Consider the following 14,726-nt stretch of genomic DNA (forward strand, 5'->3'; position numbering starts at 1 on the left):
GACCCTGTAAAACAACACATTACACTGCAGCTATCGTACTTCTATGGCTGACCCTGTAAAACAACACATTTCACTGCAGCTATCGTACTTCTATGGCTGACCCTGTAAAACAACACATTTCACTGCAGCTATCGTACTTCTATGGCTGACCCTGTACAACAACACATTTCACTGCAGCTATCGTACTTCTATGGCTGACCCTGTAAAACAACACATTACACTGACCCTGTAAAACAACACATTTCACTGCAGCTATCGTACTTCTATGGCTGACCCTGTAAAACAACACATTACACTGACCCTGTAAAACAACACATTTCACTGCAGCTATCGTACTTCTATGGCTGACCCTGTAAAACAACACATTACACTGCAGCTATCGTACTTCTATGGCTGACCCTGTACAACAACACATTACACTGACCCTGTAAAACAACACATTTCACTGCAGTTATCGTACTTCTATGGCGGACCCTGTAAAACAACACATTACACTGCAGCTATCGTACTTCTATGGCTGACCCTGTAAAACAACACATTTCACTGCAGCTATCGTACTTCTAGTGCTGACCCTGTAAAACAACACATTTCACTGCAGCTATCGTACTTCTATGCTGACCCTGTAAAACAACACATTTCACTGCAGCTGTCGTACTTCTATGGCTGACCCTGTAAAACAACACATTATACTGCAGCTATCGTACTTCTATGGCTGACCCTGTAAAACAACACATTTCACTGCAGCTATCGTACTTCTATGGCTGACCCTGTAAAACAACACATTACACTGCAGCTATCGTACTTCTATGGCTGACCCTGTAAAACAACACATTACACTGCAGCTATCGTACTTCTATGGCTGACCCTGTAAAACAACACATTTCACTGCAGTTATCGTACTTCTATGGCTGACCCTGTAAAACAACACATTACACTGCAGCTATCGTACTTCTATGGCTGACCCTGTAAAACAACACATTTCACTGACCCTGTAAAACAACACATTTCACTGCAGCTATCGTACTACTATGGCTGACCCTGTAAAACAACACATTTCACTGCACCTATCGTACTTCTATGGCTGACCCTGTACAACAACACATTACACTGACCCTGTACAACAACACATTACACTGCAGCTATCGTACTACTACGGCTGACCCTGTAAAACAACACATTTCACTGCAGCTATCGTACTTCTATGGCTGACCCTGTAAAACAACACATTACACTGCAGCTATCGTACTTCTATGGCTGACCCTGTACAACAACACATTTCACTGCAGCTATCGTACTTCTATGGCTGACCCTGTAAAACAACACATTTCACTGCAGCTATCGTACTTCTACTTCTATTAAAACAACACATTACACTGACCCAGTACAACAACACATTACACTGACCCTGTAAAACAACACATTACACTGACCCTGTACAACAACACATTACACTGACCCTGTACAACAACATATTTTTACCTAAGAAGGAAGTGTTCTTGGTGTGGGGGCGTGTCCCAGCCAGGTCGGCCTCCTGCTGGGAGCGAATCACGTTGTAGACGTCAGGCGGCTGGGCTTGGCTTGGACAGGACCCTGGGTCGCTAGGACACACCTCTGTCTGCTGCTCACGCCGCTTCCTTCTACACACAGAGACAAACTATGAGCATCTGGAATAAACTATATAGACAGTCACTAAATCAGTCAATGCATTATTCTCAATCTGGTAGTATGAATGCCATCCATACTACCAGTCTATCTCATGCTAGTTAGTACTTGCTCCTCACCGTCGAGCCAGCAGCTTGAAGCAGAAGACCACAGTTGCTATTAGTAACACCATCAACAACGGGATGGTGGGCAGAACTATGTAAACCATGTTCAGAGCTGAAACAGACACACACAGTTCAGAGACATGCAACAAAAACACCCACGGTAAGAAGTTGAGGGTTGAGGTTAGAGGTCAGGGTACCTGGGGTCTGTCTCTTCTCTTCAGTGTCAAAGGTCGTGGGCAGTGGTGACAGAGACAGGGGAGGAGCCTCTGTAGTCAGGAACATTAATGTTCATTAATTTAGCTGAATCTATCTATACATAGTCATTTAGTTATATCTATCTATACATAGTCATTTAGTTATATCTATCTATACTCATAAAGTTGAAGTTGGAAGTTTACATACAGCTTAGCCAAATACATTTAAACTCAGTTTTTCACAATACTGGACATTTAGACCTAGTAAAAGTTCCCTGTCTTAGGTCATTTAGGATAAATGTAGTAGAGAGAATGATTTATTTCGGCTTTTATTTCTTTCATCACATTCCCAGTGGGTCAGAAGTTTACATACACTCAATAAGTATTCGGTAGCATTGCCTTTAAATTGTTTAAATTGGTTCAAATGTTTCTCGTAGCCTTCCACAAGCTTCCCACAATAAGTTGGGTGAATTTTGACCCATTCCTCCTGACAGAGCTGGTGAAACTGAGTCAGGTTTGTAGGCCTTCTTGCTCGCACACGCTTTTTCAGTTCTGCCCACAAATTGTCTATGGGATTGAGGTCAGGGCTTTGTGATGGCCACTCCAATATCTTGACTTTGTTGTCCTTAAGCCATTTTGCCACAACTTTGGAAGTATGCTTGGGGTCATTGTTCATTTGGAAGACCCATTTGCAACCAAGCTTTAACTTCCTGACTGATGTCTTGAGATGTTGCTTCAATATATCCACATAATTTTCCTTCCTCATGACGCCATCTATTTTGTGAAGTGCACCAGTCCCCTCCTGCAGCTAAGCACCCCTACAGCATGATGCTGCCACCCCCGTGCTTCACGGTTGGGATGGTGTTCTTCGGCTTGCAAGCGTCCACCTTTTTCCTCCAAACATAATGATGGTCATTATGGCCAAACAGTTCATTTTTTGTTTCATCAGACCAGATGACATTTCTCCAAAAAGTACGATCTTTGTCCCCATGTGCAGTTGCAAACCGTAGTCTGGCTTTTTTATGGCGGTTTTGGAGCAGTGGCTTCTTCCTTGCTGAGCGGCCTTTCAGGTTATGTTGATATAGGACTCGTTTTATTGTGGATATAGATACTTTTGTACCTGTTTCCTCCAGAATCTTCACAAGGTCCTTTGCTGTTGTTCTGGGATTGATTTGCACTTTTCTCACCAAAGTACATTCATCTTTAGGAGACAGAACGAGTCTCCTTCCTGAGCGGTATGACGGCTGCGTGGTCCCATGGTGTTTATACTTGTGTACTATTGTTTGTACAGATGAACGTGGTACCTTCAGGTGTTTGGAAATTGCTCCCAAGGATGAACCAGACTTCTGGAGGTCTACAATTTTTTTGTAGGTCTTGGCTGATTTCTTTTGATTTTCCCATGATGTCAAGCAAAGAGGCACTGAGTTTGAAGATAGGCCTTGAAATACATCCACAGGTACACACCTAATTGACTCAAATGATGTAGCCTATCAGAAGCTTCTAAAGACATGACATAATTTTCTGGAATTTTCCAAGCTGTTTAAAGGCACAGTCAACTTAGTGTATGTAAACTTGTACACTTCTGACCATTGTGATACAGTGAATTATAAGTGAAATAATCTGTCTGTAAACAATTGCTGGACAAATTACTTGTGTCATGCACAAAGTAGATGTCCTAACCGACTTGACAAAACTATAGTTTGTTAACAAGAAATTTGTGGAGTGGTTGAAAAAATTTGTTTTAATGACTCCAATCTAAGTGTATGTAAAGTTTCCGAATTCAACAGTATATACATAGTAATTTAGTTATATCTATCTACACTCATATATACATAGTCATTTAGTTATATCTATCTATACTCATATATACATAGTCATTTAGTTATATCTATCTATACTCATATATACACAGTCATTTAGTTATATATATCTATACTCATAGTCATTTAGTTATGTCTATCTATAGACATAATGGTGTGGAGCTGTTTTTCATGTTTCTGGACCCTTAGTTTCAGTGAAATTGTAATTCTACAGCAATGACATTCTAGACGACTTTGTGGCAACAGTTTCTTGCTTCAGCATGACAATGCCCCCGTGCACAAAGCGAGGTCCATACAGAAATAATTTGTCAAGATCGGTGTGAAAAAACGTGACTGGCCTGCACAGAGCCCTGACCTCAACCCCAGCGAACACCTTTGTGATGAATTGGAACGCCGACTGCGAGCCAGGCCTAATCGCCCAACATCAGTGCCTGACCTCACTAATGCTCTTGTGGCTGAATGGAAGCAAGTCCCCGCAGCAATGTTCCAACATCTAGTGGAAAACCTTCCCAGAAGAATGGAGGCTGTTATAGCAGCAATGTTCCAACATCTAGTGGAAAGCCTTCCCAGAAGAGTGGAGGCTGTTATAGCAGCAATGTTCCATCATCTAGTGGAAAGTCTTCCCAGAAGAGTGGAGGCTGTTATAGCAGCAATGTTCCAACATCTAGTGGAAAGCCTTCCCAGAAGAGTGGAGGCTGTTATAGCAGCAATGATCCAACATCTAGTGGAAAGCCTTCCCAGAAGAGTGGAGGCTGTTATAGCAGCAATGTTCCATCATCTAGTGGAAAGTCTTCCCAGAAGAGTGGAGGCTGTTATAGCAGCAATGTTCCAACATCTAGTGGAAAGCCTTCCCAGAAGAGTGGAGGCTGTTATAGCAGCAATGATCCAACATCTAGTGGAAAGCCTTCCCAGAAGAGTGGAGGCTGTTATAGCAGCAATGATCCAACATCTAGTGGAAAGCCTTCCCAGAAGAGAGGAGGCTGTTATAGCAGCAATGATCCAACACCTAGTGGAAAGCCTTCCCAGAAGAGAGGAGGCTGTTATAGCAGCAATGATCCAACATCTAGTGGAAAGCCTTCCCAGAAGAGTGGAGGCTGTTATAGCAGCAATGATCCAACATCTAGTGAAAAGTCTTCCCAGAAGAGTGGAGGCTGTTATAGCAGCAAAGGGGGACCAACTCCATATTAATGCCCATGATTTTGCAATGAGATGTTCGACGAGCAGATGTCCACATACTTTTGGTCATGTAGTGTACCTATTAATATTCAGACCTCATTAATACCATGAATATTCAGACCTCATTAATACCATGAATATTCAGACCTCATTAATACCATGAATATTCAGACACTATAAGTAGTGTTGTTACCTGGGTGTGCAGTGTTGGGGGAGGGTTCAGGAGCCTTCTCTGGAACACAACACAATCAATCAGTTATAAAGCCCTTTTTACATGAGCAGATGTCACAAATTGCTATACAACAACCCAACCTAAAACCCCAAACAGCAGGCAATACAGATGTAGAAGCACGGTGGCTCTGGAAAAACTCCCTAGAAAGGAAGGAACCTAGGAAGAAACCAAGAGAGGAACCAGGCTCTGAGGGATGGCAAGTCCTCTACTGGCTGTACTGGGTAGACCAGAGGAACCAGGCTCTGAGGGGTGACCAGTCCTCTACTGGCTGTACTGGTAGACCAGAGGAACCAGGCTCTGAGGGGTGACCAGTCCTCTACTGGCTGTACTGCAAAGAGATAACCAGGCTCTGAGGGGTGACCAGTCCTCTACTGGCTGTACTGGGTAGACCAGAGGAACCAGGCTCTGAGGGGTGACCAGTCCTCTACTGGCTGTACTGGGTAGGGAGGAACCAGGCTCTGAGGGGTGACCAGTCCTCTACTGGCTGTACTGGGTAGACCAGAGGAACCAGGCTCTGAGGGGTGACCAGTCCTCTACTGGCTGTACTGGGTAGGGAGGAACCAGGCTCTGAGGGGTGACCAGTCCTCTACTGGCTGTACTGGTAGACCAGAGGAACCAGGCTCTGAGGGGTGACCAGTCCTCTACTGGCTGTACTGCAAAGAGATAACCAGGCTCTGAGGGGTGACCAGTCCTCTACTGGCTGTACTGGGTAGACCAGAGGAACCAGGCTCTGAGGGGTGACCAGTCCTCTACTGGCTGTACTGGGTAGAGAGGAACCAGGCTCTGAGGGGTGACCAGTCTTTTTCTGGCTGTACTGGGTAGAGAGGAACCAGGCTCTGAGGGGTGACCAGTCTTCTACTGGCTGTACTGGGTAGAGAGGAACCAGGCTCTGAGGGGTGACCAGTCTTCTACTGGCTGTACTGGGTAGAGAGGAACCAGGCTCTGAGGGGTAACCAGTCCTCTACTGGCTGTACTGGGTAGAGAGGAACCAGGTTCTGAGGGGTGACCAGTCCTCTACTGGCTGTACTGGGTAGAGAGGAACCAGGTTCTGAGGGGTGACCAGTCCTCTACTGTCTGTACTGGGTAGAGAGGAACCAGGCTCTGAGGGGTGACCAGTCCTCTACTGGCTGTACTGGGTAGAGAGGAACCAGGCTCTGAGGGGTGACCAGTCCTCTACTGGCTGTACTGGGTAGACCAGAGGAACCAGGCTCTGAGGGGTGACCAGTCCTCTACTGGCTGTACTGGGTAGAGAGGAACCAGGCTCTGAGGGGTAACTGCTGTGTACTATCATCCGTGTGTGTGTGCTTCTACACCTGCATTGCTTGCTGTTTGGGGTTTTAGGCTGGGTTTCTGTACAGCACTTTGAGATATCAGCTGATGTAAGAAGGGCTATATACAGTAAATACATTTGATTTGAGTGTGTGTGTGTGTGTGTGTGTGTGTGTGTGTGTGTGTGTGTGTGTGTGTGTGTGTGTGTGTGTGTGTGTGTGTGTGTGTGTGTGTGTGTGTGTGTGTGTGTGTGTGTGTGTGTACCTGCAGTGTACTTGCAGATGAAATTGTTCTTGGTGTCACAGTTATCATCGTTCCATTGGAACATGTAGAGTCCTCCGAGGCCGGGCGGGGCGGACGGTTGGTGGTACATCACCACACACACCTCGTAACCACAGGACGGCTCGTCCCAGTGCCAGTTCCTAACACACACACACACACAGGAACAAACACACACAGTAACACACACCGTAACACACCGTAACACACAGTAACACACCGTAACACACAGTAACACACAGTAACACACAGTAACACACAGTAACACACAGTAACACACAGTAACACACAGTAACACACAGTAACACACAGTAACACACAGTAACACACAGTAACACACAGTAACAGACAGTAATACACAGTAACAGACAGTAACACACACAGTAACACACAGTAACAGACAGTAACAGACAGTAACACACAGTAACAGACAGTAACAGACAGTAACACACAGTAACAGACAGTAACACACACAGTAACACACAGTAACAGACAGTAACAGACAGTAACACACAGTAACACACAGTAACACACAGTAACAGACAGTAATACACAGTAACAGACAGTAACAGACAGTAACACACAGTAACACACAGTAACACACAGTAACACACAGTAACAGACAGTAACAGACAGTAACAGACAGTAACACACAGTAACAGACAGTAACAGACAGTAACAGACAGTAACACACAGTAACACACAGTAACACACAGTAACAGACAGTAACACACAGTAACAGACAGTAACACACCGTAACACACAGTAACAGACAGTAACAGACAGTAACACACAGTAACACACAGTAACAGACAGTAATACACAGTAACAGACAGTAACACACACAGTAACACACAGTAACAGACAGTAACAGACAGTAACACACAGTAACAGACAGTAACAGACAGTAACACACAGTAACAGACAGTAACACACACAGTAACACACAGTAACAGACAGTAACAGACAGTAACACACAGTAACACACAGTAACACACAGTAACAGACAGTAATACACAGTAACAGACAGTAACAGACAGTAACACACAGTAACACACAGTAACACACAGTAACACACAGTAACAGACAGTAATACACAGTAACACACAGTAACACACAGTAACAGACAGTAATACACAGTAACAGACAGTAACAGACAGTAACACACAGTAACACACAGTAACACACAGTAACACACAGTAACAGACAGTAACAGACAGTAATACACAGTAACAGACAGTAACAGACAGTAACACACAGTAACACACAGTAACACACAGTAACACACAGTAACAGACAGTAACAGACAGTAATACACAGTAACACACAGTAACACACAGTAACAGACAGTAACACACAGTAACACACAGTAACACACAGTAACACACAGTAACACACAGTAACACACAGTAACACACAGTAACACACAGTAACACACAGTAACACACAGTAACAGACAGTAACAGACAGTAACACACAGTAATACACACAGTAACAGACAGTAACAGACAGTAACACACAGTAACACACAGTAACAGACAGTAACACACAGTAACACACAGTAACAGACAGTAACAGACAGTAACACACAGTAACAGACAGTAACAGACAGTAACAGACAGTAACACACAGTAATACACACAGTAACAGACAGTAACACACAGTAACACACAGTAACACACAGTAACACACAGTAACACACAGTAACACACAGTAACACACAGTAACACACAGTAACACACAGTAACACACAGTAACACACAGTAACACACAGTAACACACAGTAACACACAGTAACACACAGTAACACACAGTAACACACAGTAACACACAGTAACACACAGTAACAGACAGTAACACACAGTAACAGACAGTAACACACAGTAACACACAGTAACAGACAGTAATACACACAGTAACACACAGTAACAGACAGTAACAGACAGTAACAGACAGTAACACACAGTAACAGACAGTAACAGACAGTAACACACAGTAACACACAGTAACACACAGTAACACACAGTAACACACAGTAACACACAGTAACACACAGTAACACACAGTAACAGACAGTAACACACAAACGTAAAGTTACACACCGCTATCTTTTATTATATTAACTATTCCATGTAAGCAGAGGAGGCGTGGCTTAACGCCGACCCAGCCGATGGAGGCGTGGCTTAAAGCAGACCCAGCCGATGGAGGCGTGGCTAATAGCAGACTCACGTGAAGGAAGTGAAGTTTAATTGTATTTTTTATTTAACCTTTATTTAACTAGTCAAGTCAGTTAAGAACACATTATTATTTACAATGACGGCCTACCAGAAGGCAAAAGATCTCCTGCGGGGACGGGGCTGGCATTAAAAATCTAAATATAGGACAAAACACACATCACGACAAGAGAGACACCACAACACTACATAAAGAGAGACCTAAGACAACAACGTAACATGGCAGCAACACAACATGACAACACAGCATGGCAGCAACACAACATGACAACACAGCATGGTAGCAACACAACATGACAACGTAACATGGCAGCAACACAACATGACAACACAGCATGGTAGCAACACAACATGACAACACAACATGGTAGCAACACAACATGACAACAGCATGGTAGCAACACAACATGACAACAGCATGGTAGCAACACAACATGACAACAGCATGGTAGCAACACAACATGACAACAACATGGTAGCAACACAACATGACAACAACATGGTAGCAACACAACATGACAACACAGCATGGTAGAAACACAACATGACAACAGCATGGTAGCAACACAACATGACAACAGCATGGTAGCAACACAACATGACAACAGCATGGTAGCAACACAACATGACAACAACATGGTAGCAACACAACATGACAACAGCATGGTAGCAACACAACATGACAACAGCATGGTAGCAACACAACATGACAACACAACATGGTAGCAACACAACATGACAACACAGCATGGTAGAAACACAACATGACAACAGCATGGTAGCAACACAACATGACAACAGCATGGTAGCAACACAACATGACAACAGCATGGTAGCAACACAACATGACAACAGCATGGTAGCAACACAACATAACAACAACATGGTAGCAACACAACATGACAACAGCATGGTAGCAACACAACATGACAACAGCATGGTAGCAACACAGCATGACAACAGCATGGTAGCAACACAGCATGACAACAGCATGGTAGCAACACAGCATGGTAGCAACACAACATGACAACAGCATGGTAGAAACACAACATGACAACAGCATGGTAGCAACACAACATGACAACAGCATGGTAGCAACACAACATGACAACAGCATGGTAGCAACACAGCATGACAACAGCATGGTAGCAACACAGCATGGTAGCAACACAACATGACAACAACATGGTAGCAACACAGCATGGTAGCAACACAACATGACAACAACATGGTAGCAACACAACATGACAACAGCATGGCAGCAACACAACATGACAACAGCATGGTAGCAACACAACATGACAACAGCATGGTAGCAACACAACATGACAACAGCATGGTAGCATCACAACATGACAACAGCATGGTAGCAACACAACATGACAACACAGCATGGTAGAAACACAACATGACAACAGCATGGTAGCAACACAACATGACAACACAACATGGTAGCAACACAACATGACAACACAGCATGGTAGAAACACAACATGACAACAGCATGGTAGCAACACAACATGACAACAGCATGGTAGCATCACAACATGACAACAGCATGGTAGCAACACAACATGACAACAGCATGGTAGCAACACAACATGACAACAACATGGTAGCAACACAACATGACAACAACATGGTAGCAACACAACATGGTAGCAACACAACATGACAACAACATGGTAGCAACACAACATGACAACAACATGGTAGCAACACAACATGACAACACAGCATGGTAGCAACACAACATAACAACAACATGGTAGCAACACAACATGACAACAGCATGGTAGCAACACAACATGACAACACAACATGGTAGCAACACAACATGACAACACAGCATGGTAGCAACACAACATGACAACACAGCATGGTAGCAACACAACATGACAACAGCATGGTAGCAACACAACATGACAACACAGCATGGTAGCATCACAACATGACAACAACATGGTAGCAAAACAACATGGTAGCAACACAACATTGCAGCAGCTCAACATGGTAGCAGCACAAAACATGGTACAAACATTATTTTTATTTTATTTCACCTTTATTTAACCAGGTAGGCTAGTTGAGAACAAGTTCTCATTTACAATTGCGACCTGGTCAAGATAAAGCAAAGCAGTTCGACACATACAACAACACAGAGTTACACATGGAGTAAAACAAACATACAGTCAATAATACAGTATAAAAATAAGTCTATATACAATGTGAGCAAATGAGGTGAGATAAGGGAGGTAAAAGCAAAAAAAAGGCCATGGTGGCGAAGTAAATACAATATAGCAAGTAAAACACTGGAATGGTAGATTTGCAGTGGAAGAATGTGCAAAGTAGAGATAGAAATAATGGGGTGCAAAGGAGCTAAATAAATAAATAGATACAGTAGGGGGAGAGGTAGTTGTTTGGGCTAAATTACAGATGGGCTATGTACAGGTGCAGTAATCTGTGAGCTGCTCTGACAGCTGGTGCTTAAAGCTAGTGAGGGAGATAAGTGTTTGATATGAGAGATGTTTGGAGATGTTTGATATGAGTCTGGAAGGAGAGTTTACAGTCTAACCAGACACCTAGGTATTTGTAGTTGTCCACATATTCTAAGTCAGAGCCGTCCAGAGTAGTGATGTTGGACGGGCGGGGAGGTTTGGGCAGCGATCGGTTGAAGAGCATACATTTAGTTTTACTTGTATTTAAGAGCAATTGGAGGCCACGGAAGGAGAGTTGTATGGCATTGAAGCTCGTCTGAAGGTTAGTTAACACAGTGTCCAAAGAAGGGCCAGAAGTATACAGAATGGTGTCGTCTGCGTAGAGGTGGATCAGAGACACACCAGCAGCAAGAGCGACATCATTGATGTATACAGAGAAGAGAGTCGGCCAGAGAATTGAACCCTGTGACACCCCCATAGAGACTGCCAGAGGTCCAGACAACAGGCCCTCCGATTTGACACACTGAACTCTATCTGAGAAGTAGTTGGTGAACCAAGCGAGGCAATCATTTGAGAATCCAAGGCTATCGAGTCTGCCGATGAGGATGTGGTGATTGACAGAGTCGAAAGCCTTGGCCAGGTCAATGAATACGGCTGCACAGTATTGTTTCTTATCGATGGCGGTTAGGATATCGTTTTAGATCTTGAGCGTGGCTGAGGTGCACCCATGACCAGCTCTGAAACCAGATTGCATAGCGGAGAAGGTATGGTGGGATTCGAAATGGTCGGTAATCTGTTTGTTAACTTGGCTTTCGAATACCTTAGAAAGGCAGGGTAGGATAGATATAGGTCTGTAGCATTTTGGGTCAAGAGTGTCCCCCCCTTTGAAGAGGGGTTGCAACAATTTCGGCAGATAATTTTAGAAAGAAAGGGTCCAGATTGTCTAGCCCGGCTGATTTGTAGGGGTCCAGATTTTGCAGCTCTTCCAGAACATCAGCTGACTGGATTTGGGAGAAGGAGAAATGGGGAAGGCTTGGGCAAGTTGCTGTGGGGGGTGCAGTGCTGTTGACCGGGGTAGGGGTAGCCAGGTGGAAAGCATGACCAGTCGTAGAAAAATGCTTATTGAAATTCTCAATTATATTGGATTTATCGGTGGTGACAGTGTTTCCTATCTTCAGTGCAGTGGGCAGCTGGGAGGAGATGTTCTTATTCTTCATGGACTTTACAGTGTCCCAGAACTTTTTTGAGTTTGTGTTGTAGGAAGCAAATTTCTGCTTGAAAAAGCTAACCTTGGGTTTTCTAACTGCCTGTGTATATTGGTTTCTAGCTTCCCTGAAAAGTTGCATATCACGGGGGCTGTTCGATGTGTTGGTTAAGGGCAGTCAAGTCTGGAGAGAACAAAGGGCTATATCTGTTCCTGGTTCTAAATTTCTTGAATGGGGCATGCTTATTTAAGATGGTGAGGAAGGCATTTAAAAAAACTAACCAGGCATCCTCTACTGACGGGATGAGATCAATATCCTTCCAGGATACACCGGCCAGGTCGATTAGAAAGGCCTGCTCGCTGAAGTGTTTCAGGGAGCGTTTGATAGTGATGAGTGGAGGTCGTTTGACCGCTGACCCATTACGGATGCAGGCAATGAGGCATTATTGGGCACAGACAACAGCACAAAGGGCAAGAATGTAGAGACAACAATACATCACACAAAGCAGCCACAACTGTCAGTAAGAGTGTCCATGATTGAGTCTTTGAATGAAGAGATGGAGATAAAACTGTCCAGTTTGAGTGTTTGTTGCAGCTCGTTCCAGTCGCTGGCTGCAGCGAACTGAAAAGAGGAGCGACCCAGGGATGTGTGTGCTTTGAGGGGGCTTAAAGCAGACCCAGCTGAAGGAGGCGGGACTTAGAGCAGCCCCACCTGAAGGAGGCGGGGCTTAAAGCAGACCCACCTGAAGGAGGTGTGGCTTAGAGCAGCCCCACCTGAAAGAGGCGGGGCTTAGAGCAGCCCCACCTGAAAGAGGCGGGGCTTAGAGCAGCCCCACCTGAAGGAGGCATGGTTTAAAGTAGACCCACCTGAAGGAGGCGGGGCTTAAAGTAAACCCACCTGAAGGAGGTGTGGCTTAGAGCAGACCCACCTGAAGGAGGCGTGGCTCCCGTCGGTCCAGTAGTACTGTGAGGGACAGTCGTCGACGTTTTCCGTGTCACCATGGTTACGACGTAGGCCAATCCAGAAGTCTCCGTCGGAAGGACGGAGCTCCGTGACTAGCTGCTCTATGATTCGCTGCTCGGCCGGTGACTCAACGCTCAGCAGCTCCCCTCCGTCACGGTGACACGCTAGCTTCGCCTCCAGGAAGCTGAGCCGCCGTCCAGGGTCAGAAAAATACGCCAGCTTATAGCAGGGCCGGCCCCGATCCACCCTACACACACGCTGGCCTACACACGCACACACACACACTGTTACTAATGCTACGTACATCGATGGGGAAATTTACACTAGTAATAACTAGCTAAACTGGGCCAGCCATTTTTTATTCATACTGGTTAATAAACAAAAGTGCACCTCACCTCTGACTTCAAACAACTCCGCTATGGAGGGACAGACACACAGTAAGGCAGACAGACAGACAGACAGGCAGGCAGGCAGACAGACAGACAGACAGACAGACAGACAGACAGACAGACAGACAGACAGACAGACAGACAGACAGACAGACAGACAGACAGACAGACAGACAGACAGACAGACAGACAGACAGACAGACAGACAGAGAGAGAGAGGGGCCAGTTAATGTCATGTTATTTTATGTTATATTTCTGTGTTAAATGAAACCCCATCCACAGTGACATCACTTACACAGCCTTCCAATATAATAACATCAACAACATTCTGATGTAGATGAGAGAGACTGGGCTAGGGCGGTACCCAGATTGTCATATCTTCATACCGACCTTGTGCCATACCGGGATATTCAGTACTACCGGCACTGGACACAAGGGGTGCTGTTTTAAAACCCCACTGATCATCTGGAATCCAAAGGTTAGCAATGCTAACAAGTGCATGTATAATCCCATAGAGAATGCTACCTAAATGCTAATGTGTGTATTGTGAACATTTTATAGTGTCTGACCTAAACTATACAAGTATACAATTAACTCAAAAATGCTACTCACATTTTGCTGCACATAACTAATATTAGACATGAAGGCTCCTGATCCAGGAGGGGATTATCTGCTGTTACCAAGCGAATGCTTGATTTTGGAAGATAGCTAAATAGCTACGACGCTGTAAATTAGCAAACCAAATCCACAACTGCAGAACCTTT

At 44.5% G+C, this 14,726-nt stretch overlaps 1 protein-coding gene across 1 annotated transcript; it reads right to left on the minus strand.

Moving 5' to 3' along the window:
- Positions 1–1,479: 1,479 nt before the first annotated feature.
- On the minus strand, positions 1,480–14,362 carry LOC120040392 (layilin-like; the record flags this gene model as incomplete). The annotated part of the gene is made up of 7 exons (XM_038985563.1): positions 14,353–14,362; positions 13,539–13,836; positions 6,722–6,879; positions 5,150–5,188; positions 1,964–2,032; positions 1,811–1,878; positions 1,480–1,654 (listed from the first exon to the last, which is right to left on the minus strand). Coding segments are annotated over exons 1-7 (817 nt in total), but the record flags the coding sequence as incomplete, so codon positions are not given.
- Between the last annotated feature and the right edge of the window lie 364 nt (positions 14,363–14,726).

This window comes from Salvelinus namaycush, unplaced genomic scaffold, assembly GCF_016432855.1.
Source record: "Salvelinus namaycush isolate Seneca unplaced genomic scaffold, SaNama_1.0 Scaffold3486, whole genome shotgun sequence".
Taxonomy (NCBI): Eukaryota; Metazoa; Chordata; class Actinopteri; order Salmoniformes; family Salmonidae; genus Salvelinus; species Salvelinus namaycush.